A 19273-nucleotide genomic window follows, 5' to 3' on the forward strand; every position below is an offset into this window, starting at 1 on the left:
CCGAAACTTGTGGGAGGAGCAGTAAAATCCACTTAAACATATGTAACAGAGTGTACAGTTCCTAAACTAAAAGGAAGATGATGAGATGAACTGGAAAGCAACTCCTTCATCTTAACTTATTTACTGTCCTTGCTCAGTGGCATAGACATTGGACTTCAACAAAAATGCAAGCAATGCAATAGAATGTCAGCTCAGAGCTCTTTACTTAAAGTAACAGTTCCCTTTAAAGTAGCCTCCTATTTAGTTGGAGGCCACTTAAAAAACAAAAATAAAAATGAAATACAAGCACTGAGGCACTATTAGGGAAGAGAAAGGATGGATTAGTCAGTCAGACAAATGAAAATGTTATGAATGAAGGCTGTTAAAGTACCTTGCAGAGAATGACAGAGTTTAAGCAGCACTCCTAAGGAATGAAGCCACAACATTCCATGTAGGAAATGCCACCAACTCAAAAAGCCTAATTAAAGAACCTTTCATGGAACATAACAGCAAACTCCCGTATGATCTTACTGTGTGCCCGAGACTGCACACAGTAACATTTGTATACAATAAACTGGTTCAACTACTTCAGAGCTATATTCCATTATTCAGACAAAATGGCATCTTTATACAGGATAAAAGAGATGAAAAGAGACTTCATTTCACTCTTGTAAACCCAAGAAGCAATTCCCATGCACAGCATCCATTATTAACAGTATAGCCACAAACAGAAAACTAAAATCTGGCTCTTGTTTTTGCAGATAGTAAGAAGTAACATTTGCACACTTGGATTTTTATCTTATTTTTTGTGAAAAAGTAGAAAGTCTCTCAATGGGGCCAATATAGTTTCCTTATATATTATTTTCTAATATTTCATTATAACATGCACATGGATACAGGCACAGACTTGCACTCCTAAGAATCAAACTGTCCTTAAGAAAATTTGGAAAAGCTGGATCTTTAAAAACAGAGACTTGAGAGCCACTATTACAGTTTATTGATAGACTGAAAATACCTCAATTCAGTGGCATACTTCTAAAAAGAAAAGAACTGAAGTCTTTCTATATGAAAATAAAACAAAAAGTTTCTCTACTCACCAATCGCTCCCCACACCCAATCCAGATAAACACCTTCCACCTCAGAACCCTGGATTATGTTGATATAGGACTTTGGTAGAAAGAAAAACATTTAAAGGAATGAGGGAGGGAAAATTTTATATTATTTTTACTGCTGTTTCATCACAGAGTCAGCATTTCTGGAACCCTGACTTCGCCAGAGGAAAAAAAACTTCCTTTGGAAAAGCTGATTTTGCAGAGTGAAGTTCCAAGGGTCCTGAACTGGAGAGACAGAACATCAGATGTCACTGCTCCAAAGCAAGCAGCTCATGGAGAGTTTTGAGTATCTCAAGCACTGTTCAGCCCTTTTTACAGTTAAGAACAAACATACAGCTATGAAAAACTGCCTTCAACTAAAACATTACCATAAAGTTCCCAGACATACATTACTTAATTTTAAAATATCTTTCAGACTTACATACTGATAACAGAAAAACAAACTGCCTCAAAAACCCTGAGCTCCTGAAATTCAACAGGATGAGAAGCACAGAATATACAAAATTATCAAAGAGCAAGACTTTATACCAAACAGTTTTAAATAATACAAAGATCGTAAAATCAGCCTCCTAACCCAGGCTCTTGAAAAATCCACCCCAAAAATGGGCAATTTCAGGCTTCCAGTTTAATTAACAATTTGTTAGTCAAGCAGCTGACCACTTGTCAGAATTACCTTTCCTTCCAGAGGACAAGAATCCATCAAATAGCAATATTTCAGTTAAAACCTTTTGATCGTAACTCCAAAAACATCAGCTCCTCTGATTCACAAACTCCCTGCTCTTTTCAGAGGAAAAGTGTCAACATCTGAAATTTCTTCTTAAGAAAACAAGGAATTCTGTTAGGAAAGGTCAGAACACTGAAACATTTAGAAAAAAAAGAAGGTACATTCTCATTAAATAAGAAATTTGGTACGGAAACCTGGGGATGAGGAGAGAGGAGGTGGAGGATGAAATCCAAAGTTCTATGCTTATCCATACTGGCAGTGAGGCTGAGTGCAGCTCAGACATATTAAACACCTCAGTTGTTACCTACACATGACTTTGCTCTTACTGCAGAAAATGCTCCAGTTCTTGTTCTCTTTCCTCCCTCCTGGACTAGCAACTGCTGGTTCATATTTAACATATAAACACTCCATTGTCAATGTTTTCATCACGTTTTGCCCAATGTACCTTTGCAGCAAGTGAATGTTATAACCGAGATCCCATACTACAGCTCAACAGGTATCTCATACAGAGAAGGACTGACAGACACAATAACAACACTTTACTGCAGGTTTTTCCATCATATTGATTGTCGGAGTTTTATACAAATGGGTAAGAATATTTATGATTTTTCTGTGTGTAATTTCTTACTTCTTTGTGAATTAAAGCAAGGAAAGATCATGTCTGTCCAGAAATTAAGTCCTGCTAAATAAATAATAGTGAAGGCAAAATGAGATCATTATCAATATTGTAATTTAAATCACCCACTCAGTATCTAGGTAAGGGAGAGGAATAAAGCTCTACTAAATGCCTAAAAATGTTTCGGTGCATCAGTAAAACAGGAAGAGAATGATGAGATTATAATTGGAGAATAAAATATCATACAAATGTAACGCTCTCCTTCAGTCTTTTTCAATAAAACCACTGAAGGAAAAAAGAAAAATCAAGCTCCAGATACTTTATTCCCATAATAATGTCATTATGAGCTATGAAGGAATTCCTGTAGTGGACAGCAGTAATATGATCACCAGTAATTACTTCTACATCCTGGTATTAGGATACCCAAGCACTAGCAAACAGAGCAATCCAAGAAAGTTACTGCAATGTATAGGAGGCGATATTTCTTAGAGAGTCTAAATTATCCGAATATAGATTCCCACAAATTTTACTACTGCCTCAACTACTACAATATCCTCTCACACACTGAGAAAGGTTAACATGCCTGTGTTCATTGTGCCCACACAGTAGCAGCAAATATACTTATATCCCTCACCAAAAAAAAAAAAGAAAACCAAACCAGAAACCAAAACCAGGATTAATCAGTAGCTCTTCGCACCTTCACTCATAACAAAAAAATTAGCCAGATTTATCTCACTGAAACATTTGAATGCAAACCACCATGGCAAAACTCTAGGAACTGATGCTCTGCCACTTTAACATTTACCTTTGTATTTCTCAGCAATACCTGTGCCATAAACCACAAGCTTACAGATTCAAACTGAGGAGCTACATTTGCATATGCATATTCATCTAGCTAGGTTTCAAGTTTGAAATCAAATCAAATAAATGTCAGAGGTACAGATAACTGTGCACTTCCCTAGTCATTACATTGATCACTGATGCATAATGTTACAAAGGGAATAATTCTAATTAAGAAAATTAACAACTTCAACATTAGGAAGAACAACAAACAAGCATACCGTTAACAGACTGAATCAACCACAAGATAATATTGTTACTCAGGAATTTCTAGCTCCAAATCCTGCAGCCTACCCACCAGGCATCCAGCTTCACAAAGTGCAACAAACTTCATGACTAACATCCACAGAACTATAGATGATGCCAAGGAACTGCCTCCTCCACCTCCATACTAAAATCAAACACTTACTAATTGATAACACGTGAGACACAGGCTCCTTCAGCTGGGTTGTAGTATATGAGATGACACAGAAGCCTCTTCTTCTCCAATGAGCCATTCAATCCTTAAGCAGACCAAAAACTTTAGAGGTTACAATCAGCTTTGACTACAAAAATCAAAACAAGCCAATTCTACCTTTCTCATCCTAGGAAACCATGATCAACACAATTTGTAATGCAACACACCAGAGATTCCTCCAGCCTCTTGCTCCTCCAGTGTTAGCCAACCACAACCTCTATGGAAGTACAACAAACCCACTTTTAAATGAATCAAGGATCTCACCTAAAAATAAGATTTCTGTTTTAAGAGAGCAATACTACCATTATTTACTGATGATGAAAAAAAAATGAAACAAAAAACCCAAACAACTAATATTAAACTCTAAACTTAATCTGAGCAAAGTTGGATTTATTAGCAGTGTTGCAATGCCTTCCTTTAATATGCCAACTTTTGACTCATCAGCTCACATTAAAAGAGAGGATCCACACAGGGAGATGAAAGGCAATGTCTGGACACAGCAGCAGAATGCTGCAACAAATATTACACCACCACGATCTCTCGGACAGTCATGCCTGTGACTGCAACCACGGAGAACACACACTCTAGATCCCAGTCCCCCCAACACAGGAGAAACAGAAGGATCCAGTATCGCAGCTCAGACATTTTACACAATTACACTGAAAATTAAGACATCTCTGTTGTGTGTTTTCTTGGAAAGCTGTGCATTTAGAGTGTCTCAGCCTCCCACTCAGGCAGCTGGTCCATTGCAGCACTTACCAAGTACACTCTGTCCAAGGGCTAGAAGGAATGAACCTGTTATCTAAGGCTTCTCACTTTATTACATTAGCATTCAAAACCGTGAAAGCTATGTAATTATATTTCATATAAAAATACATTTTAAAAAAACGTTCTACTAGAGTCAAACTAGAGCTTGGGAAAAATCAAAGCAATATTACTATTCGCCATACGAAACACTGAAGTCCATGACCTCCAGATTTTACAGAGCCAGATTTGCTGCATTTGAGAGACCCAAACTAAACGCAAAGGAAATTCTCAATTTTTCTTAAAAACATGGTTGTACTCAGCTCTGATAGGTTATGAAGCACCTGTTACCTACAGGTCTGCTATACTCCATAATCACCTTCATCTACATAATGTGAACAGAGGGGAAACAAAACAGAAAAAAGTTCCTCTCTTTAGCCATGGACTTCACCAGGAAATGTACCCCAATGCCTCAGGAATTGGGCTGAAGTGGTAGGATGGTAGGCCAGATACACAAGATAAAAGATCGTTTCTAATGATCACACCAGCTGGATGATACCCTTTAATCCCTGCACGTCTGTTTGGAAGAACCAGAACAAGAAGACACTGACAGGCATCTTGTAAGTCACCTATAACGGCATCTGTAGAGGAGTTTGTTGAAGGAAGCCTTTCTATCCAACACAAGGGAAGCAGTAAATGCGTTTAACAGGAGGTCAGCAGTCTGACATAGGACTGCCAGTTTCCTTCCTACTTCAAATGGGAAACAGGAACAGAAACTTCTTCTGCAACAGTTGGAAAGAACAATTTTACTCAGCCAAATCAACACAGCCTACTGGAGGCTGGACATGTTACAAAGAACCCTGAAAATGCAGGATCAAGTAAATGAGATTTAGTAGAATAACCTCCCCACAGTATCTAGTGGCCATTGGCATGCACAACTCTTTGTGACAAGAGCATCATAAAGCTCCCAAAATTGAAGTGGAACAAAAACAGTACCATCACCTTTCAACACTAAACCCATGATACAGTTTACAAAGACAAACCTCACTCCTCAGCTCCCTCAAATACAAACTGCCAAAGTAAAAAACATAACAACAGCTCTGGAACTCTCTCTTTATAGGAATTCATATTTGGCCACAAGGCCAAACTGTATGTGCCTGCAACACAACACACCACCACAGGAATTCCTTCCCTCCAGACCAACAGGACCAACATTCAAGGTTCATTAATGATCAGTCTTTGAAGGACGGAATGCTTAAATGTCAATGCTTTAATCAGGCACAAAAAGATTACAAAGAGAGCATCCCTTAAGGCAGTTATTTTTGTTCCATTCATCAAGAATTTGCTACACTCCTGACATGCTAAAAGCTAACCAATAATTAGCAGAGCTAAGGAACCTCAAGAAACCAGATGCAGAATGCTAACTAATTTGTGCATGCTTCCCTGAACTCAGGGTATTTCCAAAAATACTGCATTGAAATCATCAAAAGAGGAAGAAGGGTGTATCACAGTACCATCAAACAAAGGAAAACACTCTATATTTTAAGCCTGGAGCCATTGCAACAAGAAGACCTCCAAATTTTAGAAACAGCTTGTCTGGCAATACCAACATGAGCAGAATTCTTTTATGGCAATATCGGGCCTCTTACAAGGAAGGGCATCAAAGCCCTGGACAGACTTTATCAAGCTAATCTCAATACACTTCTCAACAAAAACTCATTTCGCACATGCCTGGCAAAGTGTTTTGCACTTCCCTGCCAACTGGAGGCTTATCTGGAATGGTCCTGAGAAGTGTGCAGCTTCTTTGCCAGTGACAAGACCACCACAAGCCACCTTTTAATGCCAAGGGACTCACTTCCATCTGAAGACTGCCAGCTTTTTACATTCTTGGGATAGGAGGATCAGCCATTGCGCACCAGGGTTATTAGACAGAGCCATGTAGTAAACAGCAGCAGTGTGTGATCAGTGCACTCAGCAGCACAGCAGGGATGTCAGACAGCTGCTTACAGATGTTCGGCTTCCTCGCTTCTGCTCCTCAGAAACGGGGCTGCCCACAAGCGGGCAAAACCTGGGCACAGGCACCTCAGTTTCCTCTCACAGCACACATACACACAAGTTCCTTAAGGCTACTACTCTCTTACTATTTATTTTCACTGTAGACAAATATCCAGCTCTCCTTACACAACGTGACATAAGAAACAGTTAATTAAAATAAACATTACAGAGAACTCCTCTCTGAAGCTTATACAAAATAAGTTTGGGTATACTGCCTGAGGAGATTTTCTTTTGAAAAATTTTTTTTTTATAGTTACCTTTTTATTCACTACAGTGTTTTGCAGCTTTAATACTGTTTCTGTGAGGAATTTACTACCTACACATCCTGACTGCTTATCCTCCACCCTTTGCATTTTGGAGAACAAAAGCAGAAAAGAAATGTGTTTTTTTCCATTTGGCAACTTTTCTGAATGCCAAGTATAACTTGCAGTTCTCTCCCACCTCCTTCCACACCCTTTTCTGGCCCTTTTTCACTATTCTAGTATCTCAAAGTTCCTATTGCAAGGTCAGTAACAAGGCACTAGGCTCATCTTTTAGGTCAGATTAAGCATTGAAAAACACACTCTTACTACCTAATCAGTCCATGAAATAAGTTTTTTAAATTCAGATACTACAATAAGAAATAGCTTTGTAGAAAAATATTACATTACACATTTAAACTTTAATTCATACATGAAAACTTTTAGTTAAATTATCACTCCACAGAGGAAACTAAGTGCATGACCGTACTTCACAGGGAAAAGTATATACTAAAGGAAGTAAGTTCCAATAAAAAATTTCAAGACTTCACCATAATTTCTGGTTTTACTCTCAGGGCTGTCACAGCTGTCAATAAAATGAAAAAACAGTTTTTCAGGAACAGTAGAAGCAAGGACAGGAAAAGTAATCTTGGAGCAATAACTCTTCACATGCTCCTTGGCAGATCACTGGGAACAGCCACCCTGATACACTCTAACTCCACTTGCTCCTTTAACAGGGTTTATATGAAGCAGAAGTCATATTACCTTCTGGAAAGAACCAAACCAATCTTATCTTGGAAAGTTACAGGTATGAGTTTAGTTGTCCCCAGATTTCCATGTTTGCAGGCTGGGGAACAGAGAGGAAACACTGCAGGCACCACCTGCCCACTGGCACCAGCTGCGGCTCACAAGGTCCCCACAGCTGTTCTGGAGCACTGAGTGTCTTCTGTGACAACAATGGGCAGAAATTTGAGTCATTTTTCAGCCCCCTACAAGCTAAATTTACCACCACCTTACCATCACAGTTTAGAGAATCAGGCCTTGAAATATCTGATCAATACTAATGTATGACCTAGTCTGCACAATCACATCTGCTGAGTCCTATATCCTGCATTTAGTGTGAAGATTATCATGAAACAAGCTGCTGTGATCTCTGGGTTTTAGTTACAGTTACTTTGGCCAACAGCTTGAAAAATATCTCTAAATACTGTCTGTATAAGTTTCTAGTACACTCTGAACCACACAGTGAAAACAGTGAGCTTGTTTTACAATCATCTCTCCAACACAAAAGCCTTGCTGATAACTATATAATCAGTCCAGAAAACCCCAGAACCACTGAGTGAATCTTCTAAAGACCTTCTTGGAACAAAATATAAAGAGTAGAAAGGATGTGCAGCCCTCTCAGGACATCCTAACATCCCCCTGAAAGCCTGAACAGAGACAGGGGCTGCACAACAAACACCTCAAGGCAGATACAGGACAGCATCAATATCAGACACCAAACTTTCTGAACAAGATGAAGGAAAAGGGACGGAGACTTGGAGAAGACTTTGTGCTTTGAGAATAACTTCATAGGCAGATTAAGAACTTGATGAATTCTAGAGATGTTTGGTTAAATAGTCTTACCTACACTCACACCAGATTCTCAAATTCCTTCAACCAGCCAGCACTGAACCAAAAGGCACAATGTTAATGAAATCTGTGCTTGAGAATCACTCTGTATTAGGATTGCAACAGCAGCACAAGCTTTAAAAAAGAAAACAAAAAAGCACTAAAAAGAGATCAAACCATGCCTGGACAACAGGGGCTTCAGACAAAGCTGCTCCTACACATACCAGACTCTGGGTGAATTAAAGAATGACACGAAGTTCTTCTCCTAGGTAACAAGTGACAGGATGCGAGAAAATGACCTCAAGCTGCACCAGAGGACATTTAGCTTGGATATTAGGAAAACTTTTTTCATGGAAAGGGCTGTCAAGCATTGGAACAGACTGCTCAGGGTGGTAGAAGAGTCACCATCCCTGGAAGCATTCAAAACAACTGTGTGAACAAGGCACTTAAGGACATGGATTAGTGGTAAACACGATGTTGCTGCTGGGTTCACGGTTGGACTTGATCTCGGAGGTCTTTTCCAAACTTAGTGATTCTGTGATTCTGTAAAAATACTCAAGAGCATTTCCTTTAGGCTGAGGACAGCTCTTCCAGAGGGAAGACACCGATGCCTGCCATCACCAATCAGGAAAAGTTCCTCCCCCCAGGTCTGAGAGCAGAATTCCTGCAAGCACCTCTGACCTATCTTGCTCTGCAGAGCCATCAACACACACAGATTGTGATCATCTTCTTTCCTCTCATACAAGAGTCATACATATAAGAGTGCCTTAGAATATAATTTCCTTTAAAATCCTTATTGTACATATATCTTGGAGAAAAGATATCTAAAAATTATATACACAAGGTGTGCAGCAGACACCCACACACAAACAGGTGCATAGACCAGTCACAGAAAGCAAGAGACACCGACACACAAATTACAAAGCCAAAATGTTTTGCTACCACTTTTGCTGTGGCCTTACTTCCTTCAAATGAACCCCAACGTGCAGAGGCAAGTTAGTTTAGGCAACAGCCTCTGACGTTTTTGTGTAACTACACACAAGAGATACAACATAACCATTACACTTAAGTAGGATGTTCGGATTCAACAATTCCACCAAGACTTAGACACAAGAAATGCTGGAAGGCACCAGCTGTGCTCATCAGCTCCATTCATTCTTCGGTGGTCCTGTGCAGGGACAAGAGCTGGGTTCAATAATCCTTGTGGATCCCTTTCAACTTAGGATGTTTTTTGATTCTAATACAATTCCTCAAGTTCCCCATGGTTAACTTGTAGCTCTTTCTCAGCTTGACCCAACTGCACTCACATTTCTTCATGTAAACTGGACTAGCATTGGGAATAGGTACACCACATGTTCAAAAAGGCTGAGCCAGTGCTTTAAAATATCCACTCACTTGTATCCCATAACAGAACTACATTCTTGCTCACCACTTCATTTCAGTGAATCAGAATTGGAAATTACATGCAGGAGACAAACAAGGATGGCAGAACAGCTTTTTACCTTGTGATGTGTAACTCAGTGACTCACTACACACAAACCCTCAACTTTCTGCAAACAATGCCAATACACATGAACCACTGTCCACAGGGTTTTTAGTGCACTGTAATTTCATCTCCTTTTTAATACATCTATGTTCTGGTGAGCAGACTTTACACTAGATGAAGGAATTTTCATTAGTCATGGCCCAAGAGCAGAATGAAACATGCAGGAAGAAAGGGCCAGGGCAGATAACTTAGAATAACCCTTCCAATTCTGCGCAGAGAACCAAACAGCATCACTTGTCACAGACACAAAACATCTGTACACTTCTGCTCTTCCAAGGTGAGACACTGGAACATGGATGCCCCATCCCTGGAAGTTTTCAAGGCCAGGTTGGACTGGGCTTAGCGCAGCCTGGTCTAGTGGAAGGTGTCCCTGCCCATGACAGGGGGTTGGAAAAGGAGGGTCTTTAAGACCCCTTCCAATCCAAACCATTCTGTGATTCTGTGACAAAGAGGTGAAAGACTCCACTGCACAGTATCAGCACAAGGAGAGGCTAAAGCATGCCAACCATTCTTCCCAGAGGGTGACAAGATGTTTGGCTTAGAGACACAGCTGTGAGTGACCACTACAAACAAAAACCCTACGGTCTACCCATACCAGGAAAAGCAGCAGCAACACAGTCCCAAGGACCCTTCAGAGAACCATATTTAAAGAAGGTATTTCAGAAACCAACATGATCCCAACCAGTTTTAACAACGCTGCTCCAAGCCAATCACAGAGACACTTACAGGAGCAATGTCCATGACTTTACACCACAATGATAGAAGCATCAAATACTCATTTAACCAATGAAGAAGCCCTGATCATCCCTCAGCTGCCAGGGAGATCAGATACCACAAAGTCACAGCTATTAGATGGAACAATCCTATGCATGTTCCACCTACACAAGGTGATGAACACTGAATGTTCAGTCTAATTTACTTCCCAGAATTTTTATTAAAAGTTTGCTTTCCTTGGCATTTCATTTTTTGTGGGTTTGGTTTTGACTTTTTTTTTTTTTAAACAGCTGTGGTTCACAACGATCTTCCAAAAATAATTAACAAATTATATACACCTACTCCAAGGCAACTTAAACATCACAGTGTTTCCCTGTCTCCATCACAGTTTGTTTTACTCCTTTCACCCCTGCCCAAATTTTCCTTTCCAGGACAGTGCTCAACATCCTTACCCACAAAACAGGTTAATATGGACACAGACTCTAAAAAATCAAAACACTCACCCATCCCAAAACACTCATGCTGATTTTCTCTACTTTTTTAATATTACGTTTTTTTGAACAAGGAAACTTTGTTAGACAGACTCTAAATTTCAGAAAAATCTTGTCAATGTCACTTCAGTAAAGCCAGTAAATGTAGTCAAAACTCAAGCAGTTCCCTGAAACCTGATTTATTTCATTGGAACCACAAATCAATGTCTGACTGAAGTCAACAGGCTTTACTGTTAGGAAAGCTGGAAAAAATACTTATTTCTGAGAACTACCAGCAGAGTTTCCTTGCAGGTATTCCAACCAGACAATAGCTGCAGAACAGCCAAACCAGATCCCGCCTCTGTGAACAAGGTACCTTGTCCAAGACTTAACATAATGTTACTTATGTCTCTTAAGACATAAATAATCCAAAGACTAACATGAGCAACACCTTCAGGCTTGCTGATGAGAGCACAACAACAACAAACTCAAAAAAATGTTCAAAAACGAGCAAAAAACCTTGCTAAGACAGATATTGAAGCCCATATAGCTGGGTATTTACATATATTAACATTTGTTAAAGCTGGTAAATGTTCCAGTATTGTATTTTGGTTTATTTGAAACAGCAGATTTTATTTTTTATGTCCACCTAATTTAGGGCTGATTTCAACTTCAGAAAGTGTGTTGTACTTAAGGCTCCAGGTAGTGATGATCTGAATTATTTGGATACTGATATACGCCACGTTGTTGAGTACCTCTGGCCAATAATTCAACTGTATGTCATGAGCACGGAACTGCGTCCACATAGCAATGAAAACGTAAAAAAACCAAACACAACTGATTTTAAAGTAAGATTTTGTAAATTCAAAGTCAATCCTATGATCAGTTACAGATTAAAGATGCTAATCAAGGTTCATTTCAATTATCCAGAGAAGAGATTTCACCCTGCCCAGTATTGGGGAGGGGGACACCACATTTTACCTGCACTGGTTTTTCCGGGATGTTTAGGAAGACTGAACAACTACTACCAACGTGCGCCAATTGGTATTTATCTGAATCTTTGGAATAAAAGATAAAAATACATCTGTCAAAGAACATCACTCTTGATCACCTCAGAAAACAAGGTGCAAACACAAAGTTTATGAAAATTAATTATCAAGCAGCATCTATTGAGGTAAAACAACAGTTTGCATGCTTGGCTTTTTTTATTACAGGAAAACCACAGATCTAATTGAGATGTTAAGAAATAGAATAAGAGACAACTATGTTAAGAAATAGAATTAAGAGACAACTATGTTAAGAAATAGAATTAAGAGACAACTACCTACCTAAAGCACAAGACAAAATAGAGGAAAATCTAAACACTAAAAACTTCCTAACCCATCAAGCTGACAGGTGAAGAGACACTGTTTTCCCAAAGCTTTGAGGCTTGTTGGACAATCCTCCAGGATTGGCATTGCTGTATTTACCATGAGCTTAAATACATTAATTTAATGAGCAGCTGGGAAAAAAAAATGTAGTTTTGTTTTACCTTCAACTCAAAGCTATGTGGCGGGGAAGCGCAGAAGGAAGAAAGAAGGTTTATGACTGTTTCATTAAAAGTAGTAAGAATTTCAACTTCATTAACACAGAAACTATAGTCTGCTTTCGAATAAGACTCAATCTTAAGAGGTGTCAGCCACCACTATGATCCTCAATGTGCCATTCCTCATGTACCTCTGTTCTGAACTTTGGTTTTAGTAGGTGGCTATAAAAAAGCTTTACAACTCATTTTATTTAAAGAGACTAATCTAATATTTAAGTAACCCTCACAAGTCTAGGTCTTTCCTAGTCCTAGCAAGATGCTGATGGAATATGGTGTCAATGAAATGCATGCACTCTCAACGTCTTTCTCTAAAGCTGCAGTTACTCAACATTCTTGTCCATGAAAAAATTTTTGCGCACGTGATTTTTCAATCATACTGACCATAAATAAAACTGTAACTGTTGCCTTCACAGAACTATTTATAAATTATTCATATTACAAGGTTTTATGTTTTTCTAACTGTAAAAGATAATTGTTGCCCTATGAGCGCAGAAAGGCTATCTGCACAGGGTACACAAGGACCCAGGAAGGAATTCGTTAGCAATAAATTGCAGGCATGTTAGTACGTGTTCCTATCACTTTGGTTATCACCAGTGATAACTAATTTTTCCACTTTAAAGGTCTTTTCCAGCTTCCCAACATAGTCACATGCCAAGAGCAGCCCAAGTCTCTGCATGGTGAGAGATTAAAGTTATGTAGCACATCTTTGATCAAGTTTTCAGGAGATTCTCTGGCAAAGATACTAAAGCAGAAAGACACAGAACAATCTCAAGGATTTTACAACAGTTGGCTGCTCCTCATCTTCAGTTTGAGCTTCAGAACTGTTACCTGCATGACAAAGTCTTACAAAGTGTCACCTATAAAAGAACAGATCACCAAAAATTGGGAATGAAAGTGTAAGACAGAGGTTAGGTAGTAGAAAATTATGACAGGAGTCAGGTTTCCATCACTCCTCTGTCCCTGTTTTGGAGGCCCACATACTAACAGTAAGGGGTTTTTACTAAATAGAAACTAGCATCTGCATCTTCATTTAACACAAATTTCTTTTGGCTTTACAATAACTGCAAGCATCTCCACTTTTGTGGTGACTCTACAATTCTAATTACTTTCAAAGGCTATCCAAAACCAACACCCTTGATACAGTTACACTCCTAAAAGCTCACCTCAGATTATAGAAACAATAGATTTTAACAATGGTTAATCCCATTTCACCTACCAAATTTTGAGAAAATTATTAATAAGATGAAAAAAAACACTTCGAAATACCAGTTATTTCTGGAAACAAGAAGCAGATGTTCTCCTCTGTTTGGCTCAGCTGTGCTACAGTACAAGAGTGCCTTTGTTATGCTGTCAGCAATAATTTATTTTATTTATTACAGCTATTTTATAATGCCCATCAATGTACTATTTGTGCATGATTTACATTCACGCAGATCTATTTCTCTATATCTAAGCCATCAAGAAGCATCACATACACACTCCAAACAGCAGACCCTGTTATGAGAAAATTCTGCAAATTAGGTTTTTTCCTCTTTCCACTGTATTAATAAAAAGGGAACAGGAAGAGAAGACGGAATTAGTATTGCCAAATGAAGTCAAATTAACATTAATCAAGAACTACTGCAAGATGAAGTTAGGAAAATACAAGAGCTCTAAGTATAAACTCCAACTCTTTGAAGTCAAATAAAGGCAAAGCTTTCTGAACCACGAAAGTAAACACTGTCTAGAACAAAGTCATGAAGAACTAAAAAAGATACTATATTGGGAAAAGGTTCCATGAAAAATGGAAGAGAGCATGCTCATGGAGGAGAAGGAAAGACAAAGAAAAAGGAGCACAATCATTTGCTGTTTGGCCCTATCAACCACTGAGCCCTTATCTGTGGCAGCATGAACAACTCCTCTAAAGACCAAAATCAGAGCCTTTGTATGGATCTGGTAAGGAATTCTGGGCCTCAGAAAAAATTAAACCTTTAATGAGAGCACACACACGGTGGGACAAGCATTCATCCTTCCCTCCTACTGCTTTGAACAAAGATTTTCTCCTATTAAAATATTTCCAAATTACTAATATCCCCACCTGTGACAAGAAACAGCAAAAACATTGCACAATAAATCCCATATTTCCAAGCAAACACTGAAGGATCTGCATGTATAAACACTCACAGATTTACCACCCTGGGAGAAAAGTGCAAATATTAAAATATTAAACAAGTGTACAAAATCCTATTGTTTAAGTATAGGCATGTTTTTTTCAGACTAAGTATCCAACTACCGCCACAGTTTCCTCTGTCTGACTAGACAGAAGGGATGATTTGTTAGGATAATCTGTTATCAAAACTAACATCTGAGAGAAGCCTCACAAATTCTGCACTTTCAGGCCATACCTGAGAGACAGGTATACAGATTTATTTCCAGTGTCAGCACAGGGTCACAGGCCATCAGGGAACCAGCAAGATTTGACTAAATGGGACTCACTCAAATCCTAGAGCAGCATCTGCTACATAAACAGGCATCAATCCACTAGGAAACATTCTGGAACTCTTTCCACATGAGAAGTCACTTGCATCACATATGAACAATATGCACCTCCAGTGATGGACCAAGGGAGAGAAAAGGGAGAGGAGAGGAAGCAAAATATTTGCCAGCCTTTGGTAGTTTCAAAAAAGATTCTAAACGGAGTAACACAACAGCAATTACATAAAAATGTACACATCATTAAATTTTTGCTACAATCCCTACAAATTCATCAAAATAATTCCCTCTGGCAAATAAATTAAAGATTGTAACATATGAAGTATCTGAGCAACAACAACTAAAAAAAAAAAATCAAGTGTGTACATGCCTAATATGCATAACTTATACACTTTAACAATTAGCAAACATTGGAATGTTACCACAACACTGAAAACTTGCCCTAACTCATATTTTTCCAAACAAAAATATTTGTAGCATCAAGAACTAAAATACTTATTTGAGCAAGACACTGAGATAAATTTCAAAATAAGTAAATTACAAAAATATTTTAATATCTCCCTGCTTAGTTTTGTAGTTCTTAGAAATTAAAACATTTTGCCAAGAAAAAGATCTACAATTAAAATCATATGGATAATTGTACTACTTGTAAGCAAAATCTGGCATGTGGAGGGTTTATCTGTATTTTTCCAGAGACTACACAGATGACAGGAACAAAGCACCAGACCATGCTACTAATCAGCACAGCCCCAACCCTGTAATTTGTAATAAATACCCAGGTAAATTGCTCATATAAACTGCAGGAGCAGAAACAGAGAGAGGGGCAGAGAGGGACTGAAAGCGCCTGAAACTCATGTGGATGAGCAGCTTTTGCTTATTATAAAATACCAGTCATAGCTTGGGGAATTTGAGGGGGTTCCTGTACAAAAACGCAGTCCAAGTGCACAAGCAGCCCCGTGCAGCCGATTTTGTGTGGGAAGAGGGGATGATACCCTCCCACCAGAGTAGGAGGGGAGAAATGAAGCCACACTTTTTGTCTGTGTACAACTGGATACTTCAAGACAGGAGTCACCAGATCATTCATCCTGTGCAAGGACACCCAAAATTTGGGTATGATCCTAATGGCTGCACTAAGCAGGTTTCAGCTTCCCTGCCTCAAGTCTTGCAGCCTACAAAGGAAAGGGGACAAGCCAGGGTGGTGATAATAAATAAATAAATAAATAAAATTGCAGTGGCTTTCTCCAGTTCACTTATCACCCTATAGCCATCTGTCCTCACATCCCAGAGCAGATGTTTGGAAAATCTGTCAGCGTGACTGTGACAGGAGATTTCACGCTTTGTATCTGAGCAGGTAGCACAGATCCCCAGGTATACCCTGCTATCAAATTAGGGACAAGCTTTTCTTTCTAAATGTATGTAAACAAAAGCATCCCAAGAAAACAAAAGTGACTTGATTGTAATTATCTACTCAGCAACAGGCAGCAAGAACCGAGGACCCAACCCTGCCAAGTTTTAAGTACATGTGTAATTTTAATCACCAGTAGTCTCACTGTGCAGTGTCTCTAAAAGCCTGCCAAAACAGGGCCAAATAAACAAGGGAATTCAGATTTTTTAAAAATCATTTTAGAAGTACTATTACTTAGATTAGCAAAGATTAGATTTTTTTTTCCCGCAACTAAGATACCTTGGCAAATTCAAACTTGCACACAACCCTGATGTCACTCTCAATGGGAACCTACACAAATGCACACAAACCCACAAGCAGTCAGTCATGATATCTTACAGTTTAACACTACAAGGTTAAGTAAAATAATTATTTTAAGGCAGTTTTTGCCTAAACTAGGTGATAACCATAAATAATTCCATGACAGCTGCTGGGGGAAAAATTGGGGATGCCTAAAAAAAGAACAAAAAGCCCTACACAGCCACAGAGGTTGGTACAGCAAGTAGGAGCGGTGGGCAGAGGTTCTGGGCCAGGCCAGATTACCTGTTTCCCAAAGTCCAAGCCACGACAAGCCAGCACGGAATGCCAACTCATGAATGACACTTCTGTGATGAACCCAGTTGCCCAACACTGCAAGCCACACTAGCAAAGGAATTTTGCTAACTGAAGACTCCAGCTGAAGAGAAAGAAAGAAAGGTCTGAAGCAAGAGGGGAGTGCTAAAAATAAGGAAAAAAGAATGGACACAGAGACTACCTCATCATTAATTTAGAGACACAAGGAGGAATGTGTTGGATATCCCAAAGCGAGTAACCACTGGGACTGAACTTCTGTATTTCACTCACTAGGCTGACTTGAAAGGTAAATAGGGGGCTCTGTCCCGGTAGCATGTACTCCAGCCTCTGAGCAGTTCCCTGAGTAGCCCTTCCATAACTAACTTATAAGGAAGACCAGGCAGGACATTTCTGTTATCCACTGAAGTATCAAGGGAGAACAGATGTTTCCCAGTCTCCAAGGGAAAAACTCAAGAGTGTATCACTTCACAGCACTAATTCTTGAGCACATTTAAAAAAAAAAAAAAAAAACCACAGCAAGGGAAACAAATAAAGGAAGGCAAAGGGTAAGTAAGCAAACAAACTCCAATCAGACCTTCAACAAATGCAAATTATATCAAACTTACTTCATTATTAAGTTAATGCTCCATGACATTACCATTCCCAAAAATACAGGGCTGACTACAGACCGGCTTGTGGGCTTGTAGGGAAGGGACAGAGAAGGCAGTTAATTAGAAAATGCATTTTATTTTAGCTTACCAGCCTCACACATTTCTATACTCCCACTCACTGCAGAAACATCTTTATGAAGTCTGGGCAGCATAATTAGTTTGGTTTTGTTTAAATCTGCATCACCGTACAGGTAAGCAAAGACTTTCAGCTCCCTAACTTTTCCCATAAGTTTTGCATCACTTTATAAATATGCAACATTTTACTTTTCGGTGATCTACTTCTTCTTGTTCTTCTTCCAACAGCTGGCCCAAAGTACTTCATGAAGAGCCTTGTGCCTGTACCCAGTGTGTTACTGGGCGTTTAAACCACTGCTGGTCCCGAGAGGGCCAACTTTGGAGAAAAATAAATAAATAACCAAGCTCCAGACAGAAGTTTGTGCTCCAGGTCTATGTGCGCACCGCGGACCCCAGGCTGTCGGAACACGGATTTACGCAAAGGAAAAGTGAGAAAGTAAATACAAAGACTCCCTGGGAAGGAGCCGGAGACGCCTTACCTCCGGAGTGCGCTCCGCGGGCTTCTTCCGCAGCGCCTGTTTGATCCTGGGCTCCACTGGGGCGCTCATCCTCCAGCCCTGCGCCCTCCGCCCCGCGGCGCCTCGAGAGCGGCCGGCGGGGCGCTGCCGCGGGGCGCGCCGCGATCACACCGGCGCGGCCCGCCGGGGCTCCCGCCCGGGCTCCGCCGCCCTCCGGCCCCGCAGGGAACGCGCCCCGAAACTTTCGCCGCGCTGGGGCCCGGGCGGGGAGCGGGAACGGACCGGGGGAGGCCGGGGCGGGAGAGGGACCAGGCGCGGTGCCCGCCGCCGGGCTGGCTGCTCACCAGGCGGGCGGCGCTCGGGGCGCCTCGGGCTCAGCGGCGGCGGCGGCGCTCGGGGCGGGCGACGGCGGCTCCCGGTGCGTTCCCGGGGCGGCCGACGCCGCTCCCCATCGCGGCGCGAGCGCTCCGTGAGCGAAGTTACCGGCCCGAGCGGGACTCCCCGCGCACTCGGCCCCCGAGGCTCCGCCCTCCACGCCCGCACAAAGCGATGCGGGCGGGCGAGTTGTTCCGCGGCGCGGCACCAGAGGGTCCGGAGAGGAATCCCACGGCCGGGTACGAGCCCGCGTCTCCCCTGAACACGCCGGGAGTCGCCACCACCGCCCGGACCCCCCGTCCCGGTCACCCACCACGCGTTCCCCGCTACGGAAAAGCGCGAGAGCGGGCCCTTCAACCCAGACAATCAGCAAGAAGAGCGAGGGGCGGAGCGGAGGAGGAGCAGGAGGGGCTGTGGCGAGCCCCGGCCCCACGCGCCGCGGGGAGGGTGGGGGGTGGAGCCGGGCCGGCGCGAGGCGAAGGCTCGCGAGGGTTGGGAGGGACCTGGCGCCTGCGCCCTGCGGGGGCGTCGTCT

The 19273-nt window shown here is 41.0% G+C and overlaps 1 protein-coding gene across 11 annotated transcripts in view; it reads right to left on the reverse strand.

Annotated features, from left to right (window-relative positions):
* The window catches only part of RAPGEF6 (Rap guanine nucleotide exchange factor 6), a 121557-nt gene extending 103040 nt beyond the window's left edge, over positions 1-18517 (reverse strand). For 7 of the 11 annotated variants that reach the window (XM_010413092.4, XM_010413098.4, XM_010413090.4 and 4 more), the window contains exon 1: positions 18386-18516. In XM_010413092.4, the coding sequence (XP_010411394.2) occupies positions 18386-18454 (69 nt within the window). In that variant the 5' untranslated portion in view covers positions 18455-18516. Of the gene's footprint in view, positions 1-18385 lie in introns of all 11 variants that reach the window. The other 4 variants (XM_010413088.4, XM_010413086.4, XM_010413087.4 and 1 more) reach the window with 2 other exon arrangements.
* Positions 18518-19273: the final 756 nt, after the last annotated feature.

Source organism: Corvus cornix, chromosome 13 (genome assembly GCF_000738735.6).
Source record: "Corvus cornix cornix isolate S_Up_H32 chromosome 13, ASM73873v5, whole genome shotgun sequence".
Taxonomy (NCBI): Eukaryota; Metazoa; Chordata; class Aves; order Passeriformes; family Corvidae; genus Corvus; species Corvus cornix.